This window comes from Gorilla gorilla, chromosome 16 (genome assembly GCF_029281585.2).
Source record: "Gorilla gorilla gorilla isolate KB3781 chromosome 16, NHGRI_mGorGor1-v2.1_pri, whole genome shotgun sequence".
Classification (NCBI taxonomy): Eukaryota; Metazoa; Chordata; class Mammalia; order Primates; family Hominidae; genus Gorilla; species Gorilla gorilla.
Window position 1 is genome coordinate 76566999 of NC_073240.2, and position 20814 is coordinate 76587812.

At 58.6% G+C, this 20814-nt stretch overlaps 1 protein-coding gene across 1 annotated transcript in view; it reads right to left on the reverse strand.

Annotated features, from left to right (window-relative positions):
* The window catches only part of CSPG4 (chondroitin sulfate proteoglycan 4), a 38328-nt gene that overhangs the window by 16942 nt on the left and 572 nt on the right, over positions 1-20814 (reverse strand). Inside the window, exon 2 of the mRNA XM_031002359.3 lies at positions 1505-1668. Coding sequence (XP_030858219.3) covers positions 1505-1668 — 164 coding nt within the window. The remainder of the gene's footprint in view (positions 1-1504; positions 1669-20814) is intronic.

Here is a 20814-nt window from a genome sequence, read left to right on the forward strand (position 1 = left end):
CATTGAAGGCAGCCAGGCTCACTGTTCAGGGATAGGCTAATTTTTAAATTAAAATTTAAATACTCTGTGTTCTGAAAAAAAGCTCCCTGACCCGGGGTGGAAGGAGATCTTGGGGAGAGATGAAGGACATAGTTCTGTCTCCATGACATTGACAGCAGAAATGGCTCTGGTACGGTGCTCCCAGATGGTAGAATGGGAGGTGGCAGAGTATGGTAACTGCAGAACCAGGGCACTAAGAACTATAATTTTGGAGTCCTGGTATGGAGCATCTCTGTAGGGGTGTGGCATCATTGTACCTACAGAACTGGACAGCCATCAGCACCAGCCTGCACCACGCTGGTGTTTAACAGTGAAAGCAGCAGACTGACCAAGCCCTAGTTCTCTCCCCATGGGGTGTGGAAGGAGATGGCTGCCCCAAATTTGTTTTTTTTTTGAGACGGAGTTTGGTTCTTGTTGCCCAGGCTGAAGTGTAATGGTGCGGTCTCGGCTCACTGCAACCTCCTTCTCCTGGGTTCAAGTGATTCTCTTGCCTCAGCCTCCTGAGTAGCTGGGATTACAGGCATGTGTCACCATGCCTGGCTAATTTTTTTGTATTTTTATTAGAGACACGGTTTCACCATGTTGGCCAGGCTGGTCTCGAACTCCTGTCCTCAGGTGATCCACCCACCTCAGCCTCCCAAAGTGCTGGGATTACAGGCATGAGCCACTGCGTCCGGTTATTTTTTTCTTTTAAAAATAGAGATGGGGTCTCATTGTGTGGCTTAGGCCAGCCTTGAACTCCTAGGCTCAAGTGATCTTCTCACCTTGGCCTCCCAAAGTGGTGGGATTATAGGCATGAGCCACTGCACCCAGCCTGGCACAAATTCGGAATAAGACCCTGGGTTCTTAAACTCTTCATGGCTTGGGGGAAGACTCAAGAAAGCCACAAGACTCCTTGCTAACAAAGCTTGTGGTGTCTTGAAGGATGAAATGGAAAAATGAGGAAGCTGAGGCAGTACTGGTGCTGTTACTGTTGTGGACAGACCGTGGTGCTGCAGAGAAATTGGTGCAGTGCCACCGGGATGCACAGGGGTCATGGGGGCTCAGGAGGGGGCCTAGCCCAGGAGGAGGGGATGCCCACACTGAGACTTCAAGGAGAGGCTAGAGTTAGGCATGTGCAGGGAACGGAAGAGGCGCACACCTGGCAGAAGGAGTGTGCATCAAGAGCCTGGCAGCAAGCGACTGTAAGATGGCCAGGAACTGAAAGCAGTTCAGGGCTGTCAGAGCACAAAGGGCCAGCGAGGGGTTGTGGCGGGAAACATGGTTGGAGGGAGCCGGTGGGCACAGCCAATTCATGAAGGATTTACCATTTCTGGGCTGCTGCTGCCCATCCCACAGTGGAGAACTTAAGACCCCAAGATAAAAGTGACTTACACAAGGTCACACAGCCAGCTGGGGTTCACTCAAAGCTAGAGAAGGAATCCCACCCCAAATCCCGCCCAGATCTCAGGGGGACGTCACTCACCTGCAGGCGTCCAGAGTAGAGCTGCAGCAGGAGGTGGTCAGCTGGGCCTGCTGCCAGGAGAAGGAGGGCTTCGGGCTGGGACGTGGAGAACTGCAGCTGTAGGTCTATGTTGGTCACAGCCGTGGCCACAGGCACCTCCAGGTGGTTCTCACCGAAGAAGGAAGCTGTGTGAGAGACGGAGCTGTGGTAAAGGCTCAGACACTTGCCTGGAGGAGGTGAGGTGCCGGAAAGAGGGACGGGTGGGTTGCAGAAAGGGGTCCATGCTGGCGCACCCTCATGGTTCTGCTGTATGGTGCTGCCTCTGAGCACCGTCCGGGTCCCAGCATCTTCTTGGTCCTGGCACCAGAAGGCACAGGCTCACCTTGTGTCCAGCCCAGACCTTGAATTTACAGGAGGTCAGACCCAGAAATTCCCAGCAACTCAGGTCTCCTCCTTGGAGGTTCCTGGAGCCAGAGGCCTCCGCCAGCTCTGACTCGCCTCCCCTGGGCCCCAGAGGAGTCTCCCTCGTGGGTCTGGCTCCTGGACCCAGCCCAAAGGGAACCGCAACTGGCCTGATCATCTGGCTTGGTGGTCACAACCCCAAGGAATGGAGTTTCTGGAGAATCACCCCCAGTCCAGACTGATCCCTGCTCAGATTCCTTCTCCTAAGTGCCCTTGTGCTTGGGCTCCTGTGCAGCGCCTGCTGTGCCATGCCCCGCCTCCACGGGTTGGCTGAGGCCACGACTGGGATCTGGGGGTGGTGTCAGCATGGCTCACCTATCCCCGCTTCTCTCTCAGGCCATTCTTCCAGCTGCCATTGAGCGTGGGGGCAGGAGCTTATTGGCCTGAGTCTGCCAAGGAGCAAAGGCTCTGAGGCCAGATGGGGACCATGTGCAGTGTCAAACCAAAGTGGGCCCACACTTCCTCCATTACCCTTGCTATTGCTTCCTGCTGAAGAGCTATTCACAGTCCCCGATGAGCAGTCAGATCCGGCCCCATTGTTTCCACCGTGGCCAAGGAACCAGGGATGAGAACAGCTGAGTTCCCAACTTCCCCAGGCCACCACGCAGGCTGAGGCTGAAGACAGGGCTTGGGAGGGGCTGAGGGTCTGCTGGGCAGGCCAAAGAGGGCCTCCCCAGGCAGAAGGCCATGTCTGGGCTTGCCTGGGGTTAGTGGTTCCTATGCAGGGCCCGTTCTGTCCCATACCGGGACTCCTCCTCTTTTGAATTGCTGCTTCCTCCAGTCAGTTTCCCCAGATTAGCCTCCCTGACTTCCAACCCGCTGCCACAATTTCTGGTCCATGCCTTTTGTGGTGATAAGAGCCAAATATAACTTTGACTTTGCCTGCAGATGTCCAGGGCTGGGGGGTAGAGAAACACGGGTTAAAAATGGTGATTCATTCCTGTTGGGCTTCCCTCAAACCCCGAGAGCAAGCACAGGCTCACAGCCTTGATAGGGATAATCCAGCACCAGCCCTATGTGCTGGTCCCTGGCCAGCCTGAGCCAGCTGCCATCCGCCTGAGTAAGCAGCTTCAGCCGTTGGAGGAGTCGGAGACTTGTACACCCTAAGGGCAGCCAGCCCCACTGGGAGGGATGTCCAAGAAAGATCCCGTAAGAACCCCTTGGGCTGAGTTAAATCCCCTCTAGTTATCTCCTCCTGCCAGCACTGCTGGCAATACCAGCACCTTGTCTGGGAAGCTACAGGAATCAAGGGAGCCCTGCAGACCATCTGCGCGGGGGCGGCCCAGCTGGCTCAGCAGAGCTTGGTGCCAGCAAGGGACAGACCAGGGAACTGCAGGTGGTGGCCACCTACCGGGGTGCCTTATCTGCAAAGACATTGATTCCTAAGAGCAAAACACAGCACACTAAAGTGAGGGAGGCCATAGCACAAGGGGTGGGGGCACATGGCCCTGCAGGATGGAGCCACCACCGTCACCCGCTGGAGCGGCTGACAGCAGCTGCCAGGAGTCTACTGTTGAATTTTCAGGAATTTTGAGAGCCAGGTGATACTGCCCACAGTGAGAACATTTATACCAGGAAAAGAGGCAAATACTGCAAATCAGGGGTCCCCCTCCCCAAGAAAGCCCATTGCTAAACATTTACCTATCCAGCACCCACAGAGAAGGGGGCACATGTCCCTGCCCCTACCCACCCTTGCACTAAAGGTATATGTAGACCCGCCAAGTCATGGTCAACATCAGGGCTCTGGGCCAGGCAGGAACTGAACTAGATGGTTGGCCCTAACCACTGAACCACCTGCCTGCAGCCCCCTCCCAGCAGAGGAGAGTAGAGCCTGTTTGGCCAGAGTGGGAGGGTGGCAGGAAGTAGAGGTACTTTCCAGAGCGCTGGGGTCTGAATGGGTCCATTGAGGGGCTGGGCCCTGCTGCTTCCTGTGGGGCTGAGCGGGAGGGGCTCACACAGGCTGTCTTGTGCTGCTGGAGCGCGTGGCCAGGCAGCCCCCCATCCCAACAGAGGCCTCTGAGGCCTTGCTGGCCAGGGCTTTGGAAACTCTGACAGCGCCACTCCCTCCACCTCCTGGTCTCCTTTTTTCTGCCCCTCTTACACTCTCTGAGGGGCTTCAGTTGCAAGAACTCAGAATCCCTGTCCTGGAGGTGGTGGGGGGGCAGTTGAAGAGGGGCTTCAAATGGAGAGGGTGTGCAGAATTAAGATGTAATAAGCTAGGAGTCAATCCAGAGGACTTCCTGGAGGAGGTGACGGTGGTGTACAGTCACAGAGAGGGAGGAATAGGCAGTCTCAGAGGACAGCAGCAAGGCCGAGTGAGATTGGCAGGAAGTACACAGGTCCCCTTTGGGTGGGGCTAGGAGGGTTTCTGCTCCATCACCCGCTAAAGCCTCTGGCTAACCTGAAGGAAGAGAAGTAGAGGGAAAAATAGAATGGGTCAAGCTAGGCTCGGCTGCGTGACTGGGGCGGGGGGGGATGGAGGAGGTTGTGGGGAGACATTGGCACAGGCTAGATCAGACCTGCCGTTGATTCTCCTGGGTCAAAAGGACCCATGATTCATCAAAACAGCAGACCAAACCTGTAGCAGCCCCGTGGGCTGCCCTCTGAGCCAGGAGAAGGGGCCCACTTCAGGCCTCAGTGTCACCATTCTGTAAAATGGGCACAGTCCCTCCCACCCCTTCCCCCTCCTGACTGTGGGGATTAGTCTTGGGGGTCTCTCCCTGATCTAGGAGTTTGCTGTCCATATGGATGTGGGGAAGGTTAATGGCATGGGGTGCCTGGAGGTGCCAAGCCTTGGGCATGAGAGGAGCAGGATGCCCCACAGGTCTGGGGGCCCGTGGGAGGGGCAGGAAGAGTGCTGCGTGTATGGGTTTCTCTCTCTGGAAGGTGCGTCGGTGAGCGTCCAGGGCTGTATATTAATAGATGTGTATTTATGTGTGCTTAAGCATGTGGGTGGCTGCTGGGGGTGTGCTTTGGGTTTGCGTAAGGCTGTGTGTTTGTGTGTGTGTGTGCGTGTGTGGGCCGGGAGCTGCCAGGACAGAGCAATGATTGTGCCCGGGCCTGTCCTGCCCTTCGGTGCCCGCCTGCCATTACTTGGCTGGGCCTGGCTCCATGAAAGGGGCTGTGTGTTCTTGGAGGGTTCCTGCCCCTCCTGCTCAGCGCCCATAGAGAGGTTTGCTAAAGGTGGGTACGTCCTCAGGCTTCCCACCCTTCCTCCCCATAAACAGGGCACTGCTGTCTGGGCCTGAGGGTGGGGTGGCTCCATCCTTCTTCCTGAGACCTAGGCCTGGGGGCACAGAAAAAGCCTGTTTCCTTCTCTGCCAAGTCCCTTCTCAGGGGCTAGAGGAAACCTCGGTCAAGGTCCCCAGCAAGCCCCCTCTGTCAGGGCAAGGGCTGCGCTGGCATCTCCGGGCTCCCCGGAGGCACTGCTAGGAGGAGTGTGGATGGGCCCCTGAGGCTTCCAGCCTGACACCCAGCCCTCTGTCTGACATCAGGCTCTGGGGACAAGGGGTCGCTGTGAGGGGAACATCTCTGCCCATCGGGCCCGCCTCCCCTGGCCAGGGCCCCACCTTCCCCAGCCAGGCCAGGGCCGGGTCTCAGGCACAGATGCCTCTTCCAGGCTGAGGGCTGCTGTGGGCTCTGTTCCTTCACAGTCCTCAGAAGGCTGCCTGTGTCCCTGTATCTGCCCCATCTCTCCTTCGCCTCCGGCCATCCCTGCTGCCAGGCTCTGCCTCTGCTCCCCCTGGTCTCCCCCTAGCTCTTTGGCTCCCTCTTCCCTCTGCCCCATCCTGGCTGTCCCTGGGCATATCACCCTTTGCTCTAGGACAGTCTGGAGGGCCCCAGCCCGGGGCCCCACCCTCCATGGGTGCTGAGTCCCACAGCGTCAGCATTCTCTGTAGCTCAAGCCTGCTGCAGGGCACTCAGCTTCCACCTTCCAGACAGACAAACTGAGGCTCCAGAGGAGAAGCGATTTGACGAAGAGAAGCAGAAAGAGATCCAGCAGGTCCCAGCACCACCCGTGTGAGCCCTACCCACCCAGGCACCCCCACTGTACCCCACTCTCTGGCAATGGATCCCTGTGTGCCCCACTCCCGCCATGTTCCTGGTTGCCTGGGGGCAGCCCCACAGCCAGTCTGCGTCATGGGAGCAGCAGCATTCCTGGGTGTCTGCTGCCGCCTGACTTTATAAGGGAGAAATTCTGGGAGCCCGGAGCTGCTGGCCCGTGGGGAGTGCCTGGGCCCGTAGTTGAGGGTGAGGGCAGGAGACCTGGACATCTGTATGTGGGGGAGGGACACCCAGTGCCACAGAGACAGAGCAGGAGGTGAGAGGTGGAATGCGTAACGGAGACCCATTCATTCATTCACTCAATCACAAATACAGCAATACAGTGATGGGAATGGAAGAAGACAGCTAACATGGGAGAAAGTTATTAAAACTGAGAAGGAGAAATCAAGATGCCCTCCTCCATAAAGACTGGATTCACATACAGACCAAGGCCCGAGGAAGGGGATGGAGGAGGAAAACTCGAGGGAGACAGAGAAGGCGGGATGTTGGCAGCAAGCCTGCTGCTGTGCACAGGAGTGAGGAGGGGACGCCCAGCCAGCCTGCTGGGGAGGGAGGGCCCTGCTCCAAGATGAAGCCAGACTTCTCCATCATCGCCCCTCAGGGTTTGGCACCACGGGGGGAGATCCTGGCTCCAGGTCTGGGCAGGCAGGGGTGAGGGAGTCTGAGGGGGCTGTGGGATGGGGTGATCTGGGAGGGCCAAGGCCGGGATGAAGGGCTCTCTGTCTCCCCTCATGGGTGTGTATGTGGCAGGGCAGGGGTGGGGTCATGGCCCACCTGGGGGCTGAATGCCGGCTGTGTGAGAGCATGGACGGGCCAGGTGCGCTTCCCCAGCAGCGGACCCTCCCTGAGGTCACCTGGCCCTCTAGACCTCAGGTCAGTTCCCCTCCCCTCCCCTTGCACCTCCAAGGGACTCCCCGATTTTACTTCCGACAGCAATCTACTTCCAACCCAGCAGGCAGGGCATGGGTGAGTGTGTGCGGGAGTGTGGGTCAGTGTCACATGCACACACATGTGTGGCGGCAAGGCAGGCGAGGAAGGGGTGCGCTGGGTCCCTGGTCTGGCCCCACTGTGGGCCCTGGATACTGAGCCATAACTGGGGGTCCCCTCCCCAGCACATTGGTCTCCCTGGGCTCCTCAGGCAAGGGAGAAGCTGTCTGGTGTGCCTACTCAGGGGTGGGCCCCTCTCAAACCTCCTCCCAGCAGAACCCCCAAGGCTCAGCCACCCACACTGAGCTATCACCTTCCCCCAACCCTGTTACTCTGAGGGTAACAAGGAGGTAGGTTACAGGGGAGACTTAAGGTCAGACTAAGGGGAGCGACCTGCCCAGTGATGACACTGGGGTCACCAGGGCCCAGGCCTAGATGGCTCATCACTGGCCAGGGTGGGCTGCCTGGGAGACGCTCACACACCTGCAGACCCCTCAGGGCTCACTGCTCTTTAGCCACTCTTCCTGGCTGCTTCCAGACTGGGATTCCACCACCCAGGGCCATCCCCGTGGCCCAAGGACTGCCTGCTCCTCTCCTGTCCGAGCTACCGAAATGCGGACAACAGTAGGTTAGTTCCAAATCCCATGGAGCTTACAACAGCAGCCATCCTCTCAGGAGACACTGCTTTATCCCAGTGGGGTGCTGGAGTGCTAGGCACCTGCTCAGGTGACTGCCTCCACGTCTAAATGCTGCAGAGACCTCTGTCGGGGTCAGGGCAGCACCAAAAACTCTTGAGCCAAGAGACGCACACTCAGGTCAGCTGACCTTCTGTTTAGTTGCCTTTCTGGTCCCTTGCAAGGCCAAGGGGGCCAGGGAGGAAAACAGTTTCCTCAGCTATTGGCTGGGCCCTGACCCTGGTCACTGGCCTCAGCTACCATCCTCTAACCAAACGCTTTGAGTCACCCACGTAGAGGGGCATGTGCTGGGGAACATTTCCATTTGAGGGAACCCGTCTGGAAGATGAGTGGAAGCAGGGGCAGGTGGGGTGGGAGAAGCTGAGCTTGGTCCACAGAGGCTGATAGGGGCTGCGCCCTGGGCTCCCAGCCACATGTCCCAACCCTGGGGCCTTGTGGAGCACAGAGGAAGCAGGAGGGGAAATGAGAGGTTTTGAGGGAAGAAGCAGCCCAGAGTCCACCCAGGCGGGAGGGCTGGGCCGGGGGAGGAGGAAGCGGGGCCTCAATGGTGTCTTTGTGGAAGCCTTGCTACTCCCCAGGCCTCAGGCGAGGAGGGTGGGGTGGCTGCGGTGGGGAGCGGTTCCAAGAGGCTTTTCCCTGCCTTATAATTTTCCCTCTTGTACAGGGAGATGGGTGGGTTTCCAGGCTCCATCCGTACCCTCCTTTCCCCCACTTTCCTGGCCCTAGAGGACCTGGGACCCTCACCTCAGTGGACCCAGGCTGGGGTAGGGTTTCTGGCAGGGAAGAGAAGAGTGAAGGACCCTCACTTGGCACTGGGCCTGCACAGCCCCCCAGCCCTAGCAGGGCTCCTGGGAGGCATCTCCCATGTTACAGGTGAGGAAACTGAGGCTCAGAGAGGGCAGTCCTCCGTGCTAGCCTGTGGAGCAGCGGCAGAGCTGGGACTTAACCTCCTGTGGGTGTGGCTCCAGAGCTAGGGGCTGTGGGTGTCAGCAGGGCACATGCACCGTGTGTGCACCCAGAGAGGCGTGGTGGGTTTGCTTGCTGCCTGTGAATCGGAAGTGGAGCATCTGCCAATGGCCCCAGTGGGAGGAGGGTGTGAGAGCTGGACCCCATCCTGGGGAACACACACTCTTTCCCTTCTTGTCCCCTGGGACTCTTCTGTCAGGGCCGGGTGGAGGGGGCAGCGAGGAGGGGGGGACAGCAAGGAGGGGAGGGAAGCATCTGCTCTCCTTGGGCGGTTTGGCAGCCGCGCCTCTCTGGCTCTGGGGCTGGCCGAATAGGGAGGGCCCTTCTGCAGGGGCTGGCGGGGGATGACTAGGTCCAGAAGCCAGTGATAAGTGCCAGCCCTGCCCACTGGGGACTTGGAGGTCTGGGAGGAGGGTGGAGAGACAGGGGTCTGGGTGGGAGCTGCCCCCAGGAGGCTGAGGGCCAGGCTCTCTCCTGGGCAGTGTCCAGGACCAGGCAGCCCATGGCTCATCTCTGAGTTCCCCTCGGCTCTGGCAGCAGAAACTGCTGAAGACAGGGCTGTCGGGGCGGCGTCTCGGGGCTTCCCCAGCCTGGCAGGCTGGGTCTGGAGATAGTGAGTGTGTGAGTTGGGATGGGGGAAGAACAGAGTAAACGGTGACTGTGGGTCTGGACGGCTGCCTGGACCTGAAATCTGGTGGCACAACTTGTGCACAGTGGCTTGTGTGCCTCCTCCTCAGTTCCCCCATCTGAATACAGGGCAGAGGTTGGGCTCACCCCACAGACAGAAGTCCACGTCCAGGGCAGATGCCTGGGTCAGGGCTCACACCCCCAGCACACACACAGGGCTCAGAGCCATGTGCTTCCATGCTTTCCCTGGCCTCAGTGTCCCCATCTGTAAAAGGGGACCTGGATAGAGGGACTGACACACATCTGGCCTCTGACCAGCCCAGCAGACTGGCAAGAGGTGTGGCCACTACCGTGGGTACAGTAGAGCCACCTCTGACCTAAATGGCCACAGGTCTGGCCAGACTGGAAGCTCTTGAGGACAGGACCAGGGCCCACATCTCCTGCCCAGGGCGTCTGTGCAGCCAGGAGGCCCATGGACCTGTAATGAGGGAGGTGACGTCAGCATCTAAGAGAATGAAAGGATCAAATGTGGCATTTGGCCCGCGTGAGGGGTTTTCTATCAGGCAGAGCTGTCCCACCACAGCAAGCCCCGGCACTGGTGGTGCTCCAGTGGGAGGGCGTTGCCGGGGGGTGCACCAGGAAACCTCAGTGTCCTTGCTAGTGAACCTCTGGGCTACCCAGGCCCATCAGAGATCCCGAGACTGAGACCTCTCTTCCTGGGCAGGCCTGGCTCCTCCTGGAATAGGTTCCTGCCTAGCACCCCCACCTGCCAACTGCCTGGAAGCCTGCAGCCTGTGGGCCCCCCTGGAGCTGTGCCCACTGCCACCACACTCCCTCTGGCCCTCCTTTTCTCTCCCAGCCTCAGGCCCAGCCTCTGCTAATGCACCACGTCTCTCTCACTGGCACCAACTCTCCAGGGCTCCAGGCCCACTGCCAGTGTCCCTCAGATGTCCATGGCAGGAACACCCGCAGGAACCCCCAAGCCCAACCCCACCCAAAGCAAGGAGGACTCAGTGTCCTCTCCCCTACAGCCGGCTCGCCAGCCCCGTGAAGGCCCGACTGTCCACCTGTTGCCGAGTAGACATCTGAGGGTCGTGCTGAACTCTCCTCCTCCTCCCTCCCCACGGCCACTGCTGATTAATACTCAGGTTCCATCCATCCAGTCCCCAAATTCTCCTTCAACTTCATCTCCCTCTCTTGCTCCCTGGTCCATCCATAAGGCGGCTGGCCACCATCCTTGGTCTGGCTTAATCAATCTCCTGACTCCCTTTGCTAATAGCAGCCCCAGTTAACCCAAACTGAAAGCCGCTCCCTCAGCCTCCCTTGCCTTTGGTGGCTCCCACTGCCCCAGGGTCAGGCCCCCACCCCCGGGTGGCACTGAAGGCCAGGGTGCCCTCGACTCTGCCTGCAGGGTCTCCTGCTCTCTTCCAAGGACACTCCACGCCTCTGTCTCACTCGACTGCACTGACTCCGTGCACACCTAGCAGGGCCGACCTGCTGCCTTCGCTCAGGCTGGGCCTGCTGCTGGGCCAGCTGCTGGGCCAGCTCTTCTCTTCTGTCCGCCTGTGAAATGTCCTCATGCTCTTTCAGGAAAAAAGCCCAAAGCACCTTCTGTGTCCTTGGGGTGCAAGGACACTCGCTGCGGCCCAGGGGGCTGTGCTGTTGTCACCTCTCTCCATTTACACTGTGAGCCTTGGGGACAAGACTGACCTTGCTTGGGGACAGGAGGTGGGAGGAAAGGAGGGAGGGGCCCACCAGGGCATGAGGGCCATGGGCCCAGTGGGAGGGGTTGCCTCTGGGAGCTCGCCCCAGCCCTCCCCACCTTGTCTTACCTCCAGTCTCCTTTCCAGGCCTCCTCTGCCCTCCAGGGCCCCAGGGCTCAGAGGCAGGGGACTGGACACTATGGCCTGGGAGGGCTCGAGGGACTGCCAGAGCCAGAGACTGCTTTTCTGAGCCTGTGGTGACAGAGTCTGGTGCTTGTTTTTAAAGAAAATAGAATCCGAGCCCCTATTTATAGCCGGAGGCCACAGCCACAGACAGAAGACGGATGGGGTTTGAGGCTTACAGGACCCTGCTCTAGCATGGACTGGGAGGTGGGGCCATTCCCAGGCCCCCCTGCCCGCCTTTGTCAACCCCCAGGGAAGTGCCTGTGGGATCCTGACACTCCCTGGGACAGGATGTAGCCTGCACTTTGGGGCAGGGGAGGACCTGGTGAGGGGGGCGGAACATTTCTCAGGATTGGTCCCTGGGGCGCAGATTCCCTTGTGGGAATGGGAGGAGGTGAGGGTCTGTTATGTCTACTGAGAAGGCAGAGAGGGCCCTGGGGACGGGTGGGGTGCTGGCGGCAGGGAGCACTTCTGACTGCCGTGGAACCCGGTAAAGGAGAAGGGAAGGAGAACAGAGAAGGACTGGAGAGATGGGCAGACAGACAGAGAGACAGGGTAGGAAAGACAGACAGAAAGAGATGGAAGAACCACAGCCAGGGGTGGGAAAGGACAGAGAGATGGAGAGAGCGGGATGGGGGGATGGACTGAGAGATCGGGGGTGCTGTGCAGCCCGGTTGACCCTGCGCAGGGGCAGACAGAAGCCGTGAGGGGAGACTGAAGTGTGGCTTCCGTCCCATAGAAAGTCTTCATGGTGCTCCAGGCAGCGTGGTCAGAGTCCGGGTGGAGCCGGTCAGGAGGGAGGAAGCAGGTGTCTCTGTGGCCTCGCCCACCCCCAGCCTCCAGGGTCTAGGGGCTGGAGACCCTCTGTTCCCGGCAGTCTCCGCAGGGAAGGCCCAAGGCCTATTGGAGGCAACTCAATGTTGTGGGGCAGAGCCCAGATTGACCTTGCCACCAAGATCCCCAAGGGCTGTCTTGGGCACGGCCAGGACCTTGAGGGACAGGTCTGGTCTCTGGCTTGCCATGGAGTGAGTTCCCTAGGCCTGGAGGGCTCACAAGCTAAGGCTATGGCCTGGACTCACACCTGCTGCCAGCCTCTACACAGATCCCTCCCTTGGCTGCGCTTGTAGGGGGCTGTGGGGTAACCGTAGCCTGGGGCATGTGTCATGGAGCCACAAGCAGTGACTCAGACAGTTAAAAAAGGAGTAGCTCTGAGTGGTGACTCAATTGGCTCTGGAGGGGCTGGGTGTGTCTGGCTGGTACAAGATGGGGTGGTCTGGGTTTATTTTTGGCAGGGCGGGGCTGGGGCCAGGGGGTGGAAGATGGGAACCGGGGGTGGAGAGGAGCCGCTGCTCTCATCCCGGGGGGAGCCCCAGGGCTCCATGCCAACTTAGGAAAGTGGCTTTCCAATGCCAGGGAGTCCTGGCAGGCTGGGCTGCTTCTCAGTCCCATTCCAGGCCTAGCCTGCCTTGCTGCTTGGCCCAGGACAAGCAGCTGGCTCTCTCTAGATAGAGGCAGAGGCCCCTGTCCTGTTCCCAAGAGGCTCAAGCTCAGAATTTAGAGCTGACCTAGGAGACTGAAGATTCCACCCAGAGGCCCAGATAGGGCCAGGGGTCTCCCCAAGGCCACACAGCAGGGCCAGGTAGCCCAAGAGCTGTGGCACCATCAGCCAGCTGGCTCAGGTCTCTACAATATCTCGCTGGCCCCAGGGCTGTCCACGGTTGGAGGGACAGCCCCTGTCTGAGTACCCACCCCTGGAGGGGCTCAGCCAGGCTCCAGGTGGATGGCCAGAAGCACACGGGCCCCAGATGCCCAGAGATGGAACCTCGGCCAGGGGCAGCCACCTGGATTCCATTAAAACATGTGGGTGAGGGGCCTGGCCGGGCCCTGTCCAGGGGTCTGTGGAGAAGAGTCACCTCTACGTGAGTGAAGGCAGTGGTGGCCTGCACAATGGGATCTTGCCCTGAGGGCTCAGGCACAGGCCTGCCCTTGTCCGGGGTCCCTCCAGTGTCCCTGCCCCGAGCTGTGCACCCCACTCTGCAGTCACCTCAGTCACCTCCCCACACCTCCCCCTACTCTGAGCTCACATACCCCCATACCCCTGAGGGGTCCTAGCAGCCCAGAGCGGAGAGGGCTGTCCCCTCCCTCAGTCCGGATTTCTGCTCCTCGTGATGCAGCCACCACTGCTTATATCATGAGTGGTGGTAACAGCCCCATGGTGACTCTGGCAGGTGAGCTGTCCCAAGTCCCTGGGCCCTGGCCTCCAGCCCCCACCTCCAGAGAGGGACTCGCGAGGGGTTGGTAGAGAGCAGGGAAAAGACAGGCTTCTAGGGTCCCTCGTCCCATAAAAGGTCTTGGGGCCTGCTCATTCTCTTCTCCTCACCCACCTGCTCTGGGGACAGGGGGTTCCTGCTGTGCCCCGGCCCAGTGAGCTCCATCCTAGGGGCTGTTAGGCTTGGGAGAAACAGGCCCTGGGGAGGGCCAGGCAGGGGCTGTCCCCACTTCTTCTAGCACTGAGAGAGGGGTGTGGGCCTCAGCCCAGTTAGCCAGACAGATGCAGACCCCCACCCCCTCCCACCTTCTGAAGGGTCCTGGGCTGGCAGGCAGCCGCTGGCTGATACCCTCTCCAGAGCCCACCTCTCCTTTTCCATGTCACTTGGTCCCACACGGACTCACGGGGCCACCTCCTCTAGGCCTTTGCCTCGGAATCTTCCTTAAACACTCCTAAGCAGAAGTCCCCATGTTGCCGGGCCACTCCACCCTGGGAAGAAGATGCTAATAGCAGAGTGACTGCAGCTTCAGGAGCAGATGTCCACCGAGCATTGATTCCAGGCAAAGTGTCTTGCTTAATCCTTACAACACGTAAGAGGTTGGAATTATTTACCCCCATTTTAGAGAGGAGAAAACTGAGGCTCAGAAAGACAGAGTCACTTGCCCAAGGTCATGCATAGAGTGTCAGGGCTGGAATTCAACCTGAGCTCTCTAATGCCGTGTTTCACCACCATGTGCCTGGCCTCCTGCTTCCCTGTGTGGGTTCCCACAGCTCAGCACTCAGAGGAGGGAGAGATGGGGCCTGGGTCAGGGCTGAGGGGCAGGGGAGGGGCTCCCTCTCAGCTGCTCGCAGACTCCCAAAAAGGGTGATTTGCTCCTCCTTGACCAGGGTGGGAAGTAAGAGTGTGTGTGTGTATCTGTGTCTGTGTGTGTATGTGTCTGTGTGCATATGTGTGTGCCTGTGCCTGTGTGTATGTCTGTGTGCATGTGTGTGTGCGTATGTGTGTCTGTGTGCATGTGTCTGTGTCTGTATGTCTGTGTGTATCTATGTCTGTGTGTGCCTGTGTGCGTATGTCTGTGTCTGTGTCTGTGTGTGTGTGTGTGTGTGTGTGTGTGTGTGTGTGTGTGTGTGGCTAGGCCTCAGGCCTGCCTGGCTGGACTCTAGCTGCAGGAGAGCTGGTCTGGCCCCAGCAACTGTGCACAGGGAAGGGGCAGGGAGAAGCGGGTGTCGTGGGAATCAGTGTCCTGGTCCCACTGGTATTTATAGCTGCCCCTTCCTGAAATGTGGGTGGGGGAAGGGGCTGCTCTTAGGTGGGAACGGAAGTTCGTCTCCTCTCCCCAGCCCCCTCTGTCTCCCCAGAGAGTGGACTGGCCCAGGCCAGAGGGCCTGCCCTGGCGGGGGAACGAGGCACTGTGTCCTGATTTTGGGGGTTTTCTCTGGGGCTGCTGGCTCGGGGCAGGACACTCTCCTTGCCTACTGAGCAACACTGCGTGTCTGTGAGTGTGTATGTGTGAGTGTATGTATGTGTGTGTGTGAATGTGTATGTGTGTGTGTGAGTGTGTGTGTGCACACACACGCATGTGCACTTACTGGGTGTCAGGCTGAAGAAGGTCATGAACCGGGGACAGAGGCCAGGTGAGGGTAGGGGAAGAAAGGCCTGTAACCCCACAGAGATGGAGGGCAGGGCCCCAGGAGAGGGGCCATCCAGGTCATGGGTCTCAGAGCAATCTGTGGTTAGAACAGGCTCCTGGGGGTGGCGATACTGGAGCTGAGCCTTGGAGGATGGGGGAAAAGGGAAGGCCTGTTGCATGGAGCAGCTTGAGCAGAAGTGGAAAGGTGCCAGCGGTTGTGGATTATTATCTGATGGCCTAGTTCTATCTGATCAGCCAGTCCGTGGGACACAGGATCACCTTGACCAGGGAGGATGATATATTTGGGGAGAGAAGGACATAGCACAGCACAGTTGAGCATCCCTAATCTGAAAATTCAAAATCCAAATGCCCCTAAATCCAAAATTTTTTGAGTGCCAATAGGATACCACCAGTGGAAAATCTCACACATAAGAACTTTTTTTTTTTTTTTAGATGAACCCTCACTCACTCTGTCACCCAGCCTGGAGTGCAGTGATGCGATCTTAGCTCACTGCAACATCTGCCTCCCAGGTTCAAGCGATTCTCATGCCTCAGTATCCTGAGTAGCTGGGATTACAGGTGTCGCCAGCACGCCCAGCTAATTTTTGTACTTTTAGTAGAGACAGGGTTTCACCATGTTGGCCAGGGTGGTCTCGAACTCCTGAGCTCAGGTGACCTGCCTGCCTCAGCCTCCCAAAGTGCTGGGATTACAGGCGTGAGCCACCGCGCCTGGCCTCCACGCATAAGAACTTAACATAAATTTCTCTCAGGCACAAAATTCTTTAAAAAAATCTATAATGTTACCTTCAGCCTATGTGTATAAGGTGTATATGAAACATAAATCAATTTCATGTTTAGACTTGGGTCCCATCTTCAAAATATCTCACTATATATAACAAATATTCCAAAAGCCAAAAAATTCCGAAATCTGAAACACTTCAGGTCCCCAACATTTCGGATAAGGGACACTCAGCCAGTGTGGAGTAAGGGCCAGCAGGCAGTGGGCAGGAGTGGGAAGCTGGGGCAGGAGAGGCCACACAGCCCCAGGCCTGCTGTGAGGAAGCTGGGACCGCCTTCTGCTCCCGGCCTCCAGGCTCCCAGACTTGGGGAAGGACATCTTCCAAGGGCCCTTAGTACCAATCTTCATGGAACCCAATCTATAAACAGGTTTGTGGAGCGGCTCTGCATGAATTGGGGTGGGGCAGGCATCCCATATTCCCAAGCTCAGCTGCCTCCAGGCCGGTTCAGCTGGAAAGCCCTGGGGTGCGCTGGAGTGCAGTTGGAAAATCCCTGGTTGGCTCAGTGATCTCTACACCCCTCTGGGGGCCGCCTGTGAGCCCTACAATGGGGGAGACCCCTGAGCAAAGCAGGTGGGATGTGTGCTCCCGGGGAGCTGCTGGTCCTGAGGGTGAAGCTACCCCCCAAACCAGGGCCAAAGAGTAGGGAGCCCTCCCCCTAATCTGCTGAGGACTCACTGTGTGACTCTGAACAAGCAGGCTCCTCTGTCTGAGCCCGGGTTTCCCCAGGATCCATGGGGGGCTGGTCTGGGGTCAGGGGTTTCTGCAGTAAGTTCCGGGAAGGAAGGCAGCGTCACTGACACACCTCAACCTTAGGCCGCGGGAATGCCACACACTGAAATGTTGAAGCAGGAGCGATGGCTGGAGGCCTGGCTAATGCGTGCCAGGGCCGGCAGAGCCAGCGGGCTCCTCCACAGGCTGGGAGCTGGCCTGGGTGTGGGAAGGAGCTGAGCGAGAGGCAGGAATGCTCAACAGGATAGGCACTGTCCCTGATGGGGCCCACCCCTGCCACCAGGCCACCTTGACGGCAGCCCTACAGCTATCACCCTACATCAGAGACAAATGTGGCTTCATTGGCAACCCTAGCTTTGGGGGGAGAGGGTTTTTTGAAGGGGATTTGCTTAGGCTGTGAGAAAGTGGGGAGGGTTTGGAAAGGGAGAGAACGCTGGCTGGTGGGGGATGGGGAGACAGGAACAAACATCTGGAGTCCTCAGGGAGCTGTCTGTCCCTGCAGACCTCTCTCTTTCCCCTGCTGGGGCCTGAGCCCACTGGTGGGTGGCTGTCCACCTGGCCTGATGTGGGGAAGCTCACTGCTGTTGGGGTGAGTGAGAACACCACGGCCTGTGTGCCCAAAGAGAGACCTGAGGCAGTCCCTGCTCTTCTCTGAGCCTCAGTTTCCTCATCTGTAAAATAGGAATGTTGGACAGGTATGGTGGTTCATACCTGTAATCCCAGCACTTTGGGAGTCCCAGGTGGGAGGCTTGCTTGAGCCCAGGAGTTCGAGACCAGCCTGGGCAACATAGTGAGACCTCGTCTCTACAAAAAATAATTACCCTGGTGTGGTGGCACATGCTTGAAGTCCCAGCTACTCAGGAGGCTGAGGTGGGGAGATCGCTTGAGCCTGGGAGGTTGAGGCTGCAGTGACTGTTTCCTGACCGGCAGGGCTGCTGTGGGGCTGCAGGACTAACAACATGGTTAGTGCACACTATGGGGTGTCCCTGAAGGTAAGAGCACAGCAATAAGACAGCTCTGTCCTCTCCTGTTTGGAGTTATGGACCCTCCTGAGAAGCGGAGAGAGCTAGGAACGCTTGCTCCACGGAGGAGCCAAGTACAAAATTGTTCACACAAATTCAGTTCATTCAAAAATTCCTCATACAAACTCAGTAGGAATGGTAATACAGTAAATCTGAAACCTGCCCTAAGCCTGCAGCTGGAGGAAGAGTCTTAACTCTGGAAGGCTCTATTGAACTGACATATGCTGGGGCGGAGGGCATGTTGGAGGCAAGAGGAGAACTGGATGGGTGGGAGTCAGGGGGAAAGGCAGTGAAGGAGCAGAGGGACCAGGGAGGGACCAGGCCTCAGTCCCAGGCCCACAGGCCCCTTGTTCATTTGCCCCTGGCCTTGAATAGAAGACACACCTCAGGTGGCACCCCTGTCCCCATCCTGTGCTCACTTCCTTCCCCACAAGCGCCACTGGCCCAGGTCTTTAAGATAGGGGACTTGGAGACAGAGGCAGTAGCCTCTGTCCGGGGCTCCTGGTCCCGGCCACCTCGTCCAGGTCTGTGAGAGTGGCCGTGTACAAGTGTGTGTGCCCACATCTGTGTGCGCCAGTAAGTGTGGATGTCAGGGCTATTTCCAACTCCCCCTCCCCTGCCCGCCCCTCCTGGGCAGCACGCCCAGTTCCCAGACACAGCCTATACACTTCCTCCGCGAGCTCCACACGCACCCCACTCCTCTCCTGCCGTCATCAACAGCCGCCTGGCCCACCTGGCATGGCCCACCCCAGGCCCCCCAGGCGGGCAGCGCTAAAAGGCCCTTCTTGTCCTGCCTGGGCGGGCAGGCGTAGGGAGGGAGGCTCCGTTACACTTGCTCTAGAACAGTTTTTCTCGAGTCCGGGTGGGCTGGGCCAAGGGCTCTAGCCCCTGGGCCCTGCCCTGCTCCGGAGGCCTGGGGTGGCACACAAGGTGCACACAAGGCTCAGTGCCTGTCCTGAGCACCATCGGTCCCCCCAAACCATCCTCAGAGGCAGCAGGATCTACCCTGCTTCAATTTCTTGTACCTGGTGTCCCTGTGGCCCTGCTCACTAAGATAACCCCATCAGTTCTGAGTCCCCACCCAGGTAACACACAAGCCCTCCCTGCCAGGTACTCCCCCACCTGGGTCCCACTTCAACCCCTCACATTCTGCCTTTCAGTCAGCGATGCCAGGGAAGAGGTGTGGGAGCCACCACCCCTGCCTGCCCTGTGCTCACTGTGACCCCCCGACTAGAATGTCACCTCCTTCCTTCTCTGCCTGTCCTTCCAGTATCAGCTCAAATCCAATCTCCCCCAATGCCTGGCTCTCTGCTGGGGCCTCCCATACAGCTCAGAAGGAGCTGGACACCACATCTGTCACCCACACTGTCTCAGTGGCCCAAGCCTAGGCCCCGATGCAGGCTGGGAGCACCCTCGAAGCAGGGCTGGGGGCTCTTCCTGGGCTGCTGGGGTTCTTGGTGGAACTCAGAGTACTTTTCTTCCTCTCTGAGGCCTCAGTTCCCTCTCTATACAAGTGGAAGATTGGCCCAGATGGCCTCTAGGGTGCTGACTGCCAGGCCCCCTGACCCGGATGCCTCAAATGTTGATGAGTAGAGGGAGAGCCTCCCAACACGCCTCATTCAGATATGGGAGGACGAGGGCCTTTGCAGCCAGGGGCATCCGGGAGGGGTGGGAGGGACGCCTTCCTCAGGCAGGGGCTGCCCCTACTGCAGAAATCAGGGCAGGGAGCTGGACCAGGAGTGGTGACAGAGATGGGTTGCTGGACGGGAGCTCTCACACCCCCTCCTCATTTCCGAGTCCTCCTAAAGGCAGGGGATGGTGTAACTTTATAAAACCCCACAGCACCATGCTGCTCTCTTGCCCTAAAACCCTTGTGGCATCTCCTTTGCCAACAGGGCATAAGGCCATGGGCTTCATTTTGCCATTTAAGGCTTCCGTGCCCCAGCCCAGTGGTTCTCCTTGGCATGTGCTCGAAATATGCCTCCCAGCCAGGCTGCTGGCCTTCCTGTCTCAACACCCCTCTGCTTACGCCCACCTTGGTGCCTCTGAGTCAGCGCCCCTGCCTGGAGGACTGACTCCCTTCCCATCCACCAAGGCTTGGTTTGAGGACCACCCTGTGTCCTGCCCTAGCTTGCCCTGCTTTTCTCCCCTCTGTACTTTTCATCCAGATTTTTGCTGTTTGAGATTTAATTTGCCTTTCTGCCTCCTGAATGAGTCTCAGTTCAGCCTCTCAATTTCCTGTGCCCCTGAAGCCTAGCACCATGCCTGCATGCTGTCAGGGCTAAGAAGGTATTTGAGAATGGCTCTCAGTTGAAGCCCAAGGAGGTGGGGGTACTGGAATGCCTCCTAGGCTGGAGGCTGGGGCCTGGATGAGCTGACCGCCCTGGTCACCTTGGACGCTCCCTTCCCATCTCCCTGGCGGCCCAGCCCATCCCTCAGGCCCTGAGATCTTAGGGGATCTGGTCCCTGCAGGAACAGGGAGCCTGGGGATCCAGCCCTGATTCACCCCGCGGGGGTCCTCCCTTGACTCACTTCCCTTCTGGGAACCATGTGATGCCCTCTTTTAGAGCTGGCTTCTCCATCTGAAGGAGAGAAGGGTGTGGCCTGGGCCCTTGTGAAGGAGGCTCAGGCCCTGCCTTTGCTCCATGTTGCTCTTGGGAATGATCTCGAAGGTGTAGCTGAAGCACTGAATCACACGTGGGTAGTGATGATGGATGCGCCCTAAGGCCACAGTTCTTATGGCATAACTAGAGCTGCCTTCGCTGAAGGAAGAATGCTGTCATGTTGGGGTTTCTGGCATCGGGACAGAGAGGGGATATATCCCAGCACTTCTCGGAAAGCGAACTTCCATTCAGCCTCTGCTGGGTCAGGCATCAGTGCTGGGATGAGGACGTGTGGCAGGGGGTAGTCCAGAGCCATCTGTAGGACAAGCCCCGCTGAGGGGCACCAGCTCTCCCTCTGGGAGGCTGAGTGGGTAGTGGGTGGGGGGTCCTGCCTGTCACCAACAGGAGGGAGAGGAGAGAATGAAGAGGGGAGGTGGCAGATAGACAGATCTGCAAGGAAGCAAGGGGAGGAGAGAAGGGGCAGAGCTGGGGGGCAGCTGGAGGGGTGTGGGGGTGCTCCTCACAGGGGAGGGCAGAGTGGCTCCTTCCTCGTTTCCCGCCTTGTAGCACTCCCCGTTCCTGGCCCAGGGCATCTGAAGCTGGAGGACCCACTTCTCACTGTCGCTGGGTCCCTTTGGACCCCAACATA